A 15,592-nucleotide genomic window follows, 5' to 3' on the forward strand; every position below is an offset into this window, starting at 1 on the left:
GACAAGTAATACTGTATTTCACAGTATCTCCACTGATTTCCTTCAGAACTCTTGGGACTAATATTCTCTTACTCATTAGTCAGACAAGTCATTTCATTGACCCAAATACAAGTTTTAATACAGTTCACAGGTCAGAAACGGGAGTAAGTAGTTTAAAACTGTGTCCTTTTGAGAGCTGTAGATACTCATTAAATAAAGGCCATATGCTGCCGTGTAGAGTGAAATACTAGAAAAATTTACACTTCGCTGTTAGTTTTAAAGAATTTTGCTAATAATTTAATTTTGTCTACAAAATAAACCTTATGTCTACGTTTATTAAATCTACAGATATTCTATATTTTTTGGAGCATGATTTGAAGTTCAGCAAACTCCTAAGTAAAGCATTCAAGCAAATATTTGAAAATTTAATTTCTTCCTCTAGTTTCATAGACGTCAGATAATTTCCTTTGAGGCTACCTGAACCCGATGCAATCTCCAACTTCTACATTAATGTGAAGGGCCAATTGTTTTTCATGCAGTCAATGAGAAGAATCCATGTAGAAACACACATTCTGTTTTATGCTGTGAAGTAGAATAAGCAGTTTTCTTAAGCCTTATTCGTGATTGAATTCCCATAGAAGTAGGGTCAAATATATTGATTTGTAAACATCTCACTTTAAGCTACTTGATCCTACAAATACAGATGTCCAGAATATAGCAGCTGGAATCTGCAGCACCTCTGCTGGAGATTTTTATGTCCACAGCCCAGGATAGTAGACTTCTCCACTAAAAATAACCAGGGAATTAGAAAATCCACTGTGAGTGATCTATACCTGAGCTCTGGCACCTGCTAAGCTGTACACTTCTACATTACCAACCCTCCTCTCTACATTAGGCTGGTTAAAAGCCATAACAATACCAAGGGAACAACTGTGACGGCTTCCAGCTTTTGCTGAGAAGCAGCAGCCAGGTAACAGGGTCTGTGCTGCAGCAGCCCTGAGCAGCTGGAGGAGGCTGGGTGCTGGCTCCAGCTGCCTCCTGCCCTGGCCAGGTCAGGCTGGGGCTGCCGCAGTATAAATGGGGCCCTGCTTCACTTGCCATGTGCTGGCCAGGACCTCTTGTCTTCCTGAATATCATTATGTCTTTGCTCATTTGTAACTGGATGGAATTAATTAAATGCCTGGGTAAGGTCCACTGGAACTTCCTAATGAGATCCTGTGTGTATTGGCCTTGTCACAGTCAGCAGAGGGAGTCACTAATGGCAGGTTTCACCTTCCTTATTCATCTGCATATTTGTTTTAGAGCCTTATTTCAAATCTTTGAAAGAATCTTCCCCTAACTGTACTAGATCTGAAATAATCTTTTTTAATTAAAATGTCTATATACGAAAGCAATTAACATTGATACCACAACAATTATTTTCAACAAATGGTTTTATCCTTTGTTGCTCCTTTCCTACTGTGATACCTAGGACTTTCTTTTTTTTAATGGCAGAGACAACTTAAGCAGCAATAGAAAGCTTATTTTAGATCAGCAGAATAATAAAATGTATTATCCCTTTCACCTAATAATTCTTGCTTGCCCCTCTATAAGCATGTTTAAAAATACACTGCTTCTTCTGACTCATAAAATAAACTGAGTGCTGATGAGGCACCCCACCATCAGCACCAAAACAGGCACAGTGAACATGCTGCACTTGATCTTTGAAATATCTCCCACAATGGATGCTATTCTCTTACAACTGCCACAGACAGGAGTAGAATGTCTCAAAATCTCACTGGAAAAAGTTTTGACTAGTTATATCCAGATCTCTTTGGGGAATGTTCTGTTAGCTTTTGCATCGCTATCAAAAACTTCGTAATTTGAATTTAGATGGGTGGTGAGTTGGGTATTTCAGTTTGCAAAAATAGCTGCACTGTCAACATCTTTTGTTTACATAAAATGTTGAGGGGGTCAATTTGAAGAATACTCTATGTTTTCAGCTAGTTCAACAGCCCATAACTTTGACTGTTTTGTTATCATTCCATATACAGACAGTTTTCTTCAAAGAATATGTAGTACAATTTCAAGAGAAAAAAAATCAAAACAACAGTAACTTCAGAGAAATTCCATTAGGAAAACGAATTTATTTTCTCTAGCTGCAAACCTTAACAAAATAAGTTCATGCTTGGCTATAGTACCCTTTTATGGTCTTTTAGTTTAATTTCTCATTTTTGTTTATCTCATAATCTGAGATACCACTTTAGTAGTATGATAGATAATATTCTTACACTTCCTGAATGTGAACAAGCAATGCATATATTAAGAAAAGACACTGATGCCTACCATGAACTACAATTTTTTAAGAAATGGCTTTAATTCTTCCTCTATACCATATTTCCTCATCTTATTTTTCATTGCTGTGCCATTGTATATATAGTCTTCACTGTCATTTAAACTTTCAATGGATATGATGACTTCAGCCAGAGAAGTTTGCTAAGTTTTTAAATTTGAGATGGTAATTACCTTCCCAGATCTTCTCTTCCTTGCATTTTCAACTACTCACTACCTACAGATCTGATTTCATTGACATTAACTTTACTTTAAATCAAGGGATACTCAATCTGGATGGAAATATGAACCAGCAGGAGAAGCTTCAGTATGACTTCCCATGACTATGTGTTGTTTAATTAGATTTTATTCTTAGAGACACTGCTAAATAGAAACTCAAATTAAAATACGGGCCTTTGGATCCTTATAGGCAGCACAACAGGTAAAAGTAAGATGATCTGCAAAAAATCCCAGGTACAATGATGAGAATAATCTTTCCTATCTCCAAGTAGAATTCTTGTTTTTATTAAAAGAAAAAAATTGAATAAGTCATGACTCAAATGTTTTCTATTCAGACTGCCTTTAAAAATATCTTTAAACTCCCTGGAGACAGGGGTTTAAAATAATGCAAAAATAATGTCTTGAAAGTTTATTAGGATAATAAAATAAGGTGAAAATAAGAAGAGGGAAATGTCTCAGTGTAATAAGAATAAAACAAAGAGAAAACATATAGAATATTCCCAAAACCTAGAAAAAGGAAATTTTATTGTCATATATAAAATTCCATTAATGTCATATATTTGAATCTTAGTACGGCAGATCTCTACAGGCTATAATGATAGGATATATTATGATAGGGATAGCTATCTAATAAACATCTGCTCAGATTAATATAGAAAAAAATAAATTAAAACACTTTGTCCATTCTGAGGGTGGAAAAAATAATTGCTGGACACAATCAACAGTGACACAAACACTACATGCAAACCACTCACACATGCCTGATGTGGCTAGTATTTATTTTCCACCAAAGTTAGTTCACAACTTCGCTTATAACTAAAATTAAGCAATCTTAAAATGCTTATAACGATAATATTTAGTTACCACAAATTACACAGTGCAGTAATGAAATAACATAATCTGACGTTTAAGATAAATATTTATCTATCTTTGAGTTAAGATAAATATTTATTTTTGCATTCATTTTATGTAATGGGATCTATTTTATATAATGGGATCTATTTTTGTTTTCATTTTTTAATACGTTAAAAATTGAAAGTTATTTTAAGACAACAATTATTATTTTTCTGCAATCTACTTGCCTCCTTTACAAATTTGAGCCTTTCTAGGGAAAAGAGCTATATAAATACATCTCAATAACTATACAGTTAGTTGATGAGTGGTCTGCTGTCATTTGTAGGTGTTTGGACTAATTCATGAAAAAAATCTCCTGATGCCTGTCAAAGGTTTTATTGTTTTTATATTTCAGGAAGACACATCCTAGGTTGTATCTCTAGATATTAAATCCTATTGAAGTCTTTTATCTTTCAGACTTTAAAATTATTTTTATATTATCCAGAATATTGGAGCAATAATTTTTCTGCAATTTATTTTAAAGGAAAAAAATATAATTTATCATTTAAAGTTAAGCCAGCCAACATATGCACTGGAGATAGAAACTTTAATGCACTTCACCAAGACATTATTAGGGATATCATAGGAAAGTTAACAGACATATGGCAAATAAATTGCACCATGATTTGTATTTGAACAACCAGAACTCCCTGCGTGGATACAAGTAAGCACAAATACACACACTGTCTTTTGCAAAGTTTTCTAGTACGTCTAGAAGTGGTCTATTTGGTCACTGTGTCTGAACAGTGTTGATTATTATTTTCTACATAAGAATTAATTTTTTGTCTGAACCATATAATAATTTAAAAATTGCTTTTACAAGAAGTTAATCCTTTTTAATGAACAACAAAGGAACAGCCAATTTTTTGTAAATGTCTCAGTTTTCACCTGCAAATTAATAACTAGACAGTCTTTAAATAATTTTTTGGTCATCTCACATTTAGTGAAAAAAACATATTTCTAAATAAAATTGATTATGTACTCTGTACCTGTTTATATAAAAATATAATTATTTGATGCAGTCATATTTTTGCATTTTATTCTAATTTTGTGTATGTTGTCAATTCTTTTTTTTTTGTCTTATCCCATCAGAACGATACAGCTGTATACTGATAACTACCAATCAGGATGGCAGCAAAATATGAAAATAGCCTCACATGGAGAGTATCAAAGAGAAAGGTACTATATGGGAAGAGGGGAAAATGAAAAGAGGATTTTAAAATATTTTCTGTGGCTTTTCAGAGAAGCTTCTCTTGGAAGAGAAATGCTAAAAGCATTTTTAAGAGACTGAAGTAATAAAAACCAGCATGGAACCAGGAGGTGCGTGGGAGCTCTTCCAGTCTATCAGCTAAACAACAGAATGTCACAGTCTGAAGTACTCTGTGGGAGCATGTACACCCTTACAGATATAATATATTCAAAAGAAAAGGGGATTTTTATTACCTTAATCAGAACCTGAATATGTCCCATGGCTTTTGATGATTTGAAGTACCAGAAGCTCATCACACAAGTCTTGCTTGATTCTTTCCATATGGAACTCTTCACATGGGCTTTTTCATTTATTAGGCCTGTTGCAGTGGCCTCAAGATATAGGAAATGCCCTGAAATTAAATGATGTATTACTGAAAAAATGCTTTAGATTTTCAAATTAGATTCCAAAACTGAGCAAAGTAAATGCAGAGACATAGGAAGCACACTTCCCTCATAGGTCTCATACCAGTCAACATCAGCTTAGGAGAAAAAATTACCAGACCCCATTCCTTGTGCACTTCTTATATCAGGAGTAAACTGGTTGTAGCAGCTTAAGACTTGGATGGGCCTATGTAGAAGTCTGGGAACACATCCATGATTTCCAGATACTTTGATTATATGTCCCTGCTGGACAGCAGTAGTTGCAATTCTGACAATACATCATACAATAGCCACATCATGATAAATTTCAGGATGAAGTTTCCTGAAAGGTAATCTTCAAAATAGCAAGTCACACTAAATAAAAACTTCTGAAACATGGAAAAAACCTTTATGCATTTATAAATCATTAGGTATCCCTAATGGTTCATATTATCTTTGGTCATTTTTACTCTGTATGCATATTAATGCACATATAAGTTATTTAGTCAGAGGAAATTGCAAAAATAGATGCCTACAGTCAATATTTTTCAAGACTGATACGGTCCTTGAGTCTTCCATCTTTATTTTTAATCAGAAGCATAAAAAATTCTCCCAACTTTTCAAATTCATTTTTTTAGTTTGTACAAATGAGAAATGTGTATTTCACATAAACATAAATGTAGTATAAGTAACACACTTAAATTTTAATTGCACATCTATTAATGTTCCTATATGAGTTAGGCAAAAAAAATTTTACTTCACTAGATATTGCATAAACAAATGCGCTCATTCTAACTTTGACACTTCTCTGGCTAAGGTATGACCATAGATGTTTGCCATAGTATTATGGGATAAGAAATTTGCTTTTTTCCCAAGGTCAAGCGTATATCTAACAAGTGTAGTGATGTATTTGTGATAATGCCTTAAACATATATATTATTAGACAGTGAAGATGAATTATTTTTTCTACATATTTTCAAGTTTATTGGATTTTGTCCTTCAGCAGCTCATGTAAACATTCAACAAATACTACCACTCCGTTGTGCAACTCTGCTGTGAAATATTTCAATTTAAGGTCAGTTCTGAACTCAGCCTTGGTAATGTCTGCCTGAGCTATAGGACCTTCAAAAGCAAAGGATGCAGGCACAGAGCTTGTAGCAAGAACATGAACAGATAACTGAGTACTTTGGCCAAAAAAAACCAGGAGATGCCCTAACAAAGGAGCTTTGTTTGTTTAAATTTATTTATTTATTTAACATTATCTAAAATTAAAGTATGAATAGTCACTATGGGAAACTGTAAGCTTCTTGGAAATGACCTCAAGCTCTGGAGGAGTGGGACCCAGTGGATCTCAGAGCTGAGCTAACTCACCCTTGCAAATTGCAGCCAGACCAAACGCCTCTCTCCAGACAAGTATCAAATTATTTTGCCTGACTCATATGAGAAAAAACTAAGATTCCATTGTCCTAAATTAAAGTTATTGTACAATGGTAATTAATACTTTTATATTGTAACACATCTAATTTATTAAAAATGACAGCCTGATTAGATATTTTAGTACTCCCCTTCTGCCTGTGAAGGTATGAAACATTTCATGAAGGCAATTATATCTTGTTTGTGAACTAACAACATACCAGTTCTATTTCCAAGCGTGTGGTCCCCGGGAGGTCTAAGACTTTGAGGTGAGCTGACCCCTAGCACCCAGTTAAAATTGTCAGCCAGGGAATTTTGCCAGCCACATTTGCCATTCTCAAAGGTGCAGGAAGTTCCGCATTTACTCTCGTCTGTATTATCTCCACAGTTGTCTTCAAAATCACAGCTTTGTTCTGGTCTATAACACTTGCCATTCTGGCACTGCCTATGGCCATGTGAGCAGGAGCCTGAAAAGAGAATAATGAGGGTGTCCTGGTGAATCACAGTGCCATGCATCCCAGCAAGGTTACTGGAAGGTTACGTTTCAGAGAGCTTAATATTTAGTGGGAGGAGGGTGGTCCAGAGCACTTTAATTAAAATCCTTTGGTTCCCCTGAAGTGCCAATCCATTATCAGTTTATTTCTTTTGTATTTTGTCAAGTGATTGCCTAAATAAATGACTGTTTCCCTTGTAAAGCCTCAGAGGGCAAGCTCCAGCCAGGCATTCCGTCACTAACAAAGCTTTCTAGTCTGACTTAATTGCTGACATTCTCCTTTCATGTGGTGTTGGATTAAATCATTTTATTTTAGCTGCAAAGTTGAGCCTACTTTAGGAGCCCTAATTTGGAAGAAGAAACTTTTCTGTTTTAACTACAGAGGTTTGCCTTTTAATGGATTTTTTTTATGAGTTCAGTAGGTTGGCGGTGTCCTTTTTGTCCAGTATTCCTGCCATTATTTAGGGATAATTCTGCTATTGTACAGCCTAAAGATTGTAGGACTCAGATCACAGGATCTGTTTCCAAGTTTCATGTTTTCATTTCAGATCAGTTTCTGCAGGACTCTGAACAAAACATAGCAGCTTTAGTACATTCTGTAATCAAGAAATGAAACAGAAAATTCTGAAATGGACCCCTTCCCATTTACTTTGTACATTCTGCTCTGCCAGAAATAAATTAACAAGCATAATTTTACTTAAAAATAGAAGCATCAATATATTAGCTCAACAGAAAAAATTTGAATATATATATGTCTAAAAGTTGCACAAGTACAGGGAGAATCTAAGTTAATTGATACTGAAAATAACATGGTGCTAAAAACTTGTTTCCATTACCACTGTATTAATTTAAAGGTGCTAAATGAAATTCACATAAGGCTGGATTTTATTAAGAGGTCAGAAAAATTGATTTATTAGTAAAAAGAGGATAAGAGATGGGATATGCAGGGGTCATGTTGGCAACATCCATCCCATGGCATTTGTTTCAGTCAGACTCTAAATTACAAATACCCCAAAGTGAAAAAACATTGTCAGAACCCTTTGCTGTAGGTTTTGGGTAAAGTGAAAACAAGTCATTTTATTCCTAGATGTCAGCTAAAGAAAACAAGTGTTAACCTCTCCTTTTTAAGTAAAAATCCTCCTAACACAATCCTTATTAAAATAAATTTAAAATACAAATAAATATTGGAATATGATAGAAATATCTAGCAAGATTTCTAGGGAAATTATTAATTTTTAATTCCTGATTTCTTAGTAACATAAAAATACGTATCAGGCTGGATGATTGTATATTGTGTAGCTTTTAACAGTTGCTCAGAGAAAGGACGAAAAATTTCTGATCAAAAAGACACAAGTAAGAATAAAAATCTCATACTGACTTGGAAAGTCAAGAACATCAGGAAAAGGTCTCCAGATCTAGAGACAAGATAAATGGTAATCTGACCAGAAGAAAAGAACTTTTTTGAAGTTCTCAACTACAAGTTTATAAAAGCATCAGTGTGATTTTGATTAGTACACAATCTCTGAAAATGGTCCTGATCAAAAGAATGGTGCAATAGTATCGATCAGTCAGTGTCCATCAGAAACTTCTATCAATCTTAAGAATTTCAGTCATCTGTGTTGTATCCCAAAGGGTGACAGAGCTTTATTATAAAATTGCAGCCTAATTTAAATGACATATATTTTTAGGAGCTAGTTATTACAATCCTATCTTTCTTTTATGGGATGGCAGTAAGAATTTAGCAAAACATATTTTTTTCAGCAAACTAGGAATTTAAATTTCAGGATGCAGTTCATGCCTTGAAATACTTTCCCTTGCAGTTCAATGATCAATAATTGCAATAACTATTGAATTTTGAGGTCCCTTTGTAGCATTGCCTCCAATTTCAGGTTGAAAAAAAAAGCAGAGTTGAAAAGTGGAAGTCTTTGTTTCCTGAGGAAAACAAAAAAATCCATCTTGAATCCTGGCATGAATGAATCTTTTCAAGCATGTGTAATGAATGATATTACACTGCCTAACTGAGTCTGTAACGTGACTTGCTTCTGGATGTACTTCCATAGTATAGCTTCTCTTTAAATGACATTTCTAAGGCTTTAAAACTGCAGGGAAAAAAAACTCACCAAACAAACAAACAACCTCCCCTCCTCACAAAAAACAACCCTGAACCTACATGAAAAGGATTTTTTTTGAGCTCTCTTCCTTTCTTCCCTACTTTTTCTCAATCCTAATTGTTCAAACACTGTTATATAGATTCCTGTGGGTATGAGAGAGATATTTTATTGAGAGAAACTTCTCCTTAACAAGGTTCAGTAAATTTTTCCTCCCATCAGTGCTTCTTGAAGATTATTAGTGAGTATAATTTTTGTCCTGTGTGGTAACTGCATCAACACACTAGGCTACAGTAGATCCTAAGAGGCTATTAGACCCCCTTTCAGATAAATATCTTTTTTCTTATCTTTATATGTATACTTCAGATAAATAATCTTTAAATTGAGGGGGATTTATACAACAGAGGAAAACAGCTGCACCAGTAAATAATCGCCTTGTTTATTCAGCCTGAGCAAAATCAACAGGTGAAACTGCTATATTTTAAAATATGTAGTTGGGACAAGGATTAATCTCCTTATTTTATAACAGTGTTTCTCTTAAATATTCTGAAAAATAAAATGTACCTGAAAACATCAAGAGAAAAAATAAATTTTTCCTGAGGACAACCTGTCTTATTGTTGAAAACTGAGGCAAAGAAGGTCTCAAGTATTCAGCCTTTTCCTCATCTTTGGTAACTATATCCCCCCCCCCCAATACAATAAGGAATGGAAGTTTTCCTTGCCCTTCCTTTTTCTATTAATGTATTTATAGAAACATTTTTTATTATTCTTTTCAGAAGTGGCCAGATTATGTTCTAATTGGGATTTTTTTTAAGTAGTTAAATTTAGTAAATTGTTAACCTTCTTAAACTTATTATATTTTAATAGTATCAACATTGTTGTTTTCCAAACCTAAACCAAAACAAATGAATGGGATAGTTTACTATTATCATAATAACCCATCAATAGGTGTGAAAATCTAGATCTGCATCAAAAGATTTAAAAAATATTTTATTTACACTCACATAGATAGAAGCGTACCTTCTTCTAAATCAAAGCTAGAGCTCCTGGAGAACCATTATCTGGTATAGAGGCCAGAGTAATTAATCAGCAGACTAGGAGTGTGACATCCCAGGGATAGGGGCTCTCTGGATAATTTAGATCTCTAAGTTTTTCCCTGCAACAATTACTCCATTATCCTTCTTGCTCTGAGTTGACATTACTGTATGACTGAAATCTATGTGTCCTTAAAAAAATAATTTGTTAACAAGAACATCTTTCCTCTAATATCTTACCAGTATAGCCCAAGGACACAGAGAAAAGTGCTTTTATCACTGTTGATGATGCATAGTAATACTGACTTGTCAGTGCAGGAATGTGAAAAATGCATCTCATTTCAAAAGCAAAGCTTTAGAAATTACAAGAATTTTCAAAGACTTTCAGATGTTGGGTTTTTGGGAAAAAAAAATCTAAAAAGTATTATACTATATCAGATTTTTTTTTTAAGGAAATAGCCTTTTTTTCTAGAACTGAGTGCAAACATTTGGTTTTGTAAGCCTTGCAAGTACCTTGACATATTGATTTGCATTGTGAACAACTGAAAGTTAGAAAAACAACAGCTTGAGTTCATTTGCAAAAGAGACTTTTAGAAGAAATTGTTAACCTTCTAAGTCATGACCATTACAAAGAAAGAGCAGATGAAAGCTTCTCCAACAACCAAAACTTCCTCAACAGATTTCTTATCTTGTCCATTCCCACACACAAACACAAGAAAATTATTTTCCAGCAATCAGATCCAGTAATATTCAACCTCAGAACCAAAAAGAACCAAAACCATAAACAGCAAGGTAGCCTATCACTGTTGTGTATTATTGCCTCCATCCACGACAGAGCACTGAAGAATCTTTGTTCTGTTTGTACTTTTTTATTCAGAAAGTATTGGTTTTTATCAGTCACTCAATACCCTTTAAGACATACCCAATCTGTGACACATTCAATGGGTCCTAACATGGTGCTTTACTTTATTTAAAGTTACCAGAAATCCTGAGCTAAAGGCAAGATGGGCAACTCAATGACTCTTCATACTGAGTTTACTGCATGTAAGATAAACAGGGACATGCTAAAGCAATATTATTAAGAGCAAAAGCTTCAGTCTCAGTTGCTTAGATGCATGTAAATGTGCATCCACCCAAAAGAAAAAAAACAAACAAACCAGGTTTTGACTAGAGAAAGGTACAAGGTCTTTTTAACTCCTCCACTCTTACAGTGCTAGCATACTAATACCTTCAGTAATAGAAATAGTGCATACTTTCCATGTTGATTGAGTAATTCTACCCCTATTTTGTCTATAAAAGATGCTAGTAGGTCAAATTAAAGAGAAAATTTTTAGTTTCTTTCTTTAGGTGGCAAATCCCCATACCGAATAAGAAGAGACCCAGGGCTGGATTCATTGAAAGATACTCCTTCTATTGCAATAGCATCAAGATTGGTTTATTCCTTGCCAGAAAACTGAAACAAGATATGCAATACATGTTAATACTGTTATTCCAGTGCTAGTCAGGTGGTTTATGTCTCCAACATAAAGAAAAGGACAAGCAAGGAAAACTGCTGTAACAGACATACGCTTAATGGGAACAGTGATACATCAGTTCTTTTATACAGTCTTCCCTCTCCAAAGACATGTTGAAATTTATAACCTATCTTCTTGAGGGTGGAAAAAGAAATACTAAGAGAACAGGAATCCACATCTAGTTTTTAAGCAAAGGTTTCTCAGAAAAAATAGTATTCATCATATGCATCTACTATAGTGAGAAATATTAATACTAAGTACAGTGCAAAATTTAATTCACACTCCTGAATTTAATCTCAGCAAAAATACAAAATAAAATTATATTGCACAAAATTTTGGTTTGCTCAAATAAATGAAATCTAAATATTTACTGCCTGAACTCCTTAGTAAGGGCACAGAAAGAGGAAACATTCCTTAGGAATCAAATCCACAATCCTAAAAATATGTCAAAAACCTGCAATATATCCTTTAGAAGTACAACTTGCAGCTCACGTAAAATGTATTTTATAACTATAGACCGACATCTTGCCTGAAGCAAATCAATGTAACAGTGCTTTTATGAGAGCCTGGACTGGTGCATAACTGGTGACATTTCTGCCTTAGAGACCCAAATGGTTTAGTTGTGACCTCTGGTTTAATGGTCCAACTTGCTATCTGATTTGTTTGGAGGGTGGAAGAAGGTATGGCATCTGCATTTCCTGGTGCACTGGAATATGTGTTCATTTCATATTCTCCACCATACCCCAAGCTGTTTCCCAAAGCATACAGTGGAAGGTGAAGCTGCAGTGCAGTGATAAATCACCTTTGTACAACTTGCCAGAGCTGCTGGACTGTGTCTAGTGAATATGACAGGTGAAAAGCACTTCCCTCAAATCCTACTCAAAGCCTGACCAACCAGCTCTAATTCACAGTCACAGCCCTGACTCTGAGACCAGAGGGCAGGACACTGTCCTGGCCAGATTTAACCTTGGTGAGAGAAGTCAGTGGACATGCAGCCCCAGAACCTGAGAAACACTGGTTCCAGAACTGAAAGTGTGAACAAAAGTATGTTGAGAAACCTTTCTCTGGCAAATAAAGGCATGTAAAAAGACATAGATAAGTAGTAAATAGTCTTTCTATCATACGGCCGCAAGACCTCAAATGTTTTCCAGAAAATGGCATTTTCTTCACCATGTTAGACACTATGAGGTGGTCCAGTCAGGGCTTTAATTTGACAAAAGACTGTTCAATATTCAAAGGGGAAGATAACAAGATACATCTATTATCAGCTGGGGATCTCTACTATTTACGAATGTCAAGTTCTTCCCTTAAATCATTATTAATATTCAACAATACAAATGTAAACTACAAAGGAAATTGTTCTGGAGAATTCTCAGTTGTGTACAGATGGGATTAAAGTGTGAAAAAGCTGCAAGAAAGATCATTTGCTCAGAATTTCTATAAGAAATTACAAGATTTAAACACAGCTATATTTAAACTCTTCAGAAATATGTGAGTAAGAGTCAGGTGTAGGAGAAACTAACACTGCCTAAAACTGATTAAATTGAATCTCATGACCTCTATGAATCCTCATCTGTCATTGCTCAGAAGGACTAAATTTCAGGATTACTGTATTTGCCACATTCATCTGAAGAGGATATGATGATGAAAAGATTTCATTGATGTCTTGAACAGCCCTCCACACACATTTAAGCCTCCACTGAAGACATCAACAGGAAAATGAAAAATGCCTAATGCTCGGTGGAGGAGAAAGATAAAAACAAACTCCTTAATCACACAGTATGTTATAGAAATATAGCTTCAAATATGGTCAGCTTTTCCCTTTCCTCTGAGTTACATGTTTGTGCTCAGAGAAAGAAAAAGACCAAAATTATACCTATAAAGTCAGCAAAAGTGCTTTGAGGTGAGGTTTTGAGAACAACAAGGATTACACTTGTCACTGCTATGCTGTAATGTTGCTACACTGTCTCCTAGTGTGATTAAGGAGATCTGTTCCTTATCTTTGTTCCAGCCAGTAGGAACAATTAAGACAAAAACATATTTTTATTGTTCTCATTTAACGTTAATCCAATCCAGTACAATCATTTATTCCCAAAAGCATTAATAGCTTTATTAACTGCACCACCATTCAGCATGGGTTCACGTTTATCAGCACACTTTGAGGTAAGCGAGTAGTAGCACATCTGCTTAGCAAGTGACTGAACATGGAAAGAGCAGAATAGTTCATGGTTAGAAAGAGAACCCTGATGAAACTGTTTGATGCCACTTTACAGGATTTCCACAGCACTTTCCATGTAAGCTCTGCCATTCAGCTTTCCTCTGCTTGGAAAGGAAGGTAAGGGAAATACAGAGGAAAGTACCAACAGTCCTGAAACCCAAAAAACAATACTACGTAAACCCCTAATATTTACCTAACCCAAACCTTCATCTCTAAGTCAAATACAAGCCAAGTTATTTCTTACACAATCTTCTTTTGAAGCTTTGACAAATTCCTTGTTCTACTGCTTGTCAACAGAGTGGATCTCGTGAGCAAAGTGGAGATTGGCGGCTGTCTTGTCCACAGTGACCCCAAAGCAATCCAGTTTAAAATCTCTGCTAACAGAAGGAAAAGTGCAAAAACCTCTACTCTGGATCTGAGGAGAGCAGACTTCAGACTGCTCAGGGAATTAGTGAGTTTCCCCTGGGAAAATGTTTTTGCAGGTGCGGGGGTCCATCAGTGTTGGCCACTTTTTAAACATCACCTCCTAAGGGCACAGGAGCAGGCAATTCCCAAATGTTGAAAGTCAAGCAGGTGAGGCAGAAAACCATCCTGGCTGAACAGGAATCTTCTCTTGGAAAAAGGGCAAAAAAAGGAAGGTGTATGGCCAGCAGAAGCAAGGGCAGGTGAAATGGGAAGAATACAGAGATGCTGCTTTCCACTGTAGTGAATAAATTTGTGTGGCTAAAGCTCAGCTGAGCAGAGCTGTTGGGGACAATAAAAAGAGTTTTTTCAAGTATATTAATGGCAATCGACCCACTTCAGGAGGAGGATGGTCTCCTTACAAACAGGGACAGAGAAAAGGCAGAGGTGTTCAATACATTCGTTACCTCTGTCTTCAACATGGATGATGGACCAAGGGGGTTATCTGACTTTTAAGCAAAAAATGATTGTGGTCCGTCCACAGCCAAGAATGCTTAATAAATTTTGACAGGTAACAGTCTTTTTACCACTTATTTGTGTATTAACTTTCTTTATCCTAACGCTAAAGAGCACCCAGGCACATCTTGTGATAGCTGGGTACCTTGTGAAAGCTAAAATATCATTTTACTTGGAAGTCATATTCTGTTGAAAAATTTGAGAACAAAAAAATCAGAGAATGAAAATGAAGCTGTGCAGTGAGTTGCCTGAAATCTTTCTTGGTGTAAAGCACAACGTATAAACTTAAAAAATCATTTGAGTTAGATCTTGTTTCCTAGATTTTGAGAAGGAGAATAAAGAACCACACTTGTCTTCAGTCTTAACCACACACAGAAATTTTGTTCCAGGACGTCTAGAAAATTCAAATGCCCAGCAAAGGTGTACTGCACTTAAGGTAAAATAGGACCACAAACTGTGAAATATAACATATAACTTTTTTTTCAGATTACTTTTGCTGTTGCAAGACTTAACAGTAGAAACATTCAATATTTCTAGGAAAGCTCTGTACTGTAACATCATTTCTCTACTTTTAGATGTGTGAGAAAAAGAAAAGTAATTGCACACCAGTAAGAGTAATTTGTTATCTAGTTCTTGGAATGCAGAGCAGGGTTAGAGCTTTCATGTTCTCAGTTCACCCAAAGAAAGTCCAGCTCTGAATGTATAATATGTAACACATAGGGAAAAGTCTAGTAATGAGAGCTAATAATGTCAGCAGCACTGGTGGGCCTGAGAAAGCTTGGATTTGGTAAAAGTCTTCTTACTTAGTTCTCCCAGTAGGGAGAAAATGAAAGAGCAGGGCTCTTTAAGAGTGTTCTCCT

General features: G+C 35.3%; 1 protein-coding gene across 1 annotated transcript in view; it reads right to left on the bottom strand.

Annotated features, from left to right (window-relative positions):
* MALRD1 (MAM and LDL receptor class A domain containing 1) overlaps positions 1-15,592 on the bottom strand; it is a 242,766-nt gene that overhangs the window by 113,518 nt on the left and 113,656 nt on the right. The window contains exons 26-27 of the mRNA XM_069004716.1: positions 6,669-6,914; positions 4,867-5,024 (exon numbers count right to left, since the gene is read on the bottom strand). Of these exons, the coding sequence (XP_068860817.1) occupies positions 4,867-5,024; positions 6,669-6,914 (404 nt within the window). The remainder of the gene's footprint in view (positions 1-4,866; positions 5,025-6,668; positions 6,915-15,592) is intronic.

Source organism: Aphelocoma coerulescens, chromosome 2, assembly GCF_041296385.1.
Source record: "Aphelocoma coerulescens isolate FSJ_1873_10779 chromosome 2, UR_Acoe_1.0, whole genome shotgun sequence".
Classification (NCBI taxonomy): domain Eukaryota; kingdom Metazoa; phylum Chordata; class Aves; order Passeriformes; family Corvidae; genus Aphelocoma; species Aphelocoma coerulescens.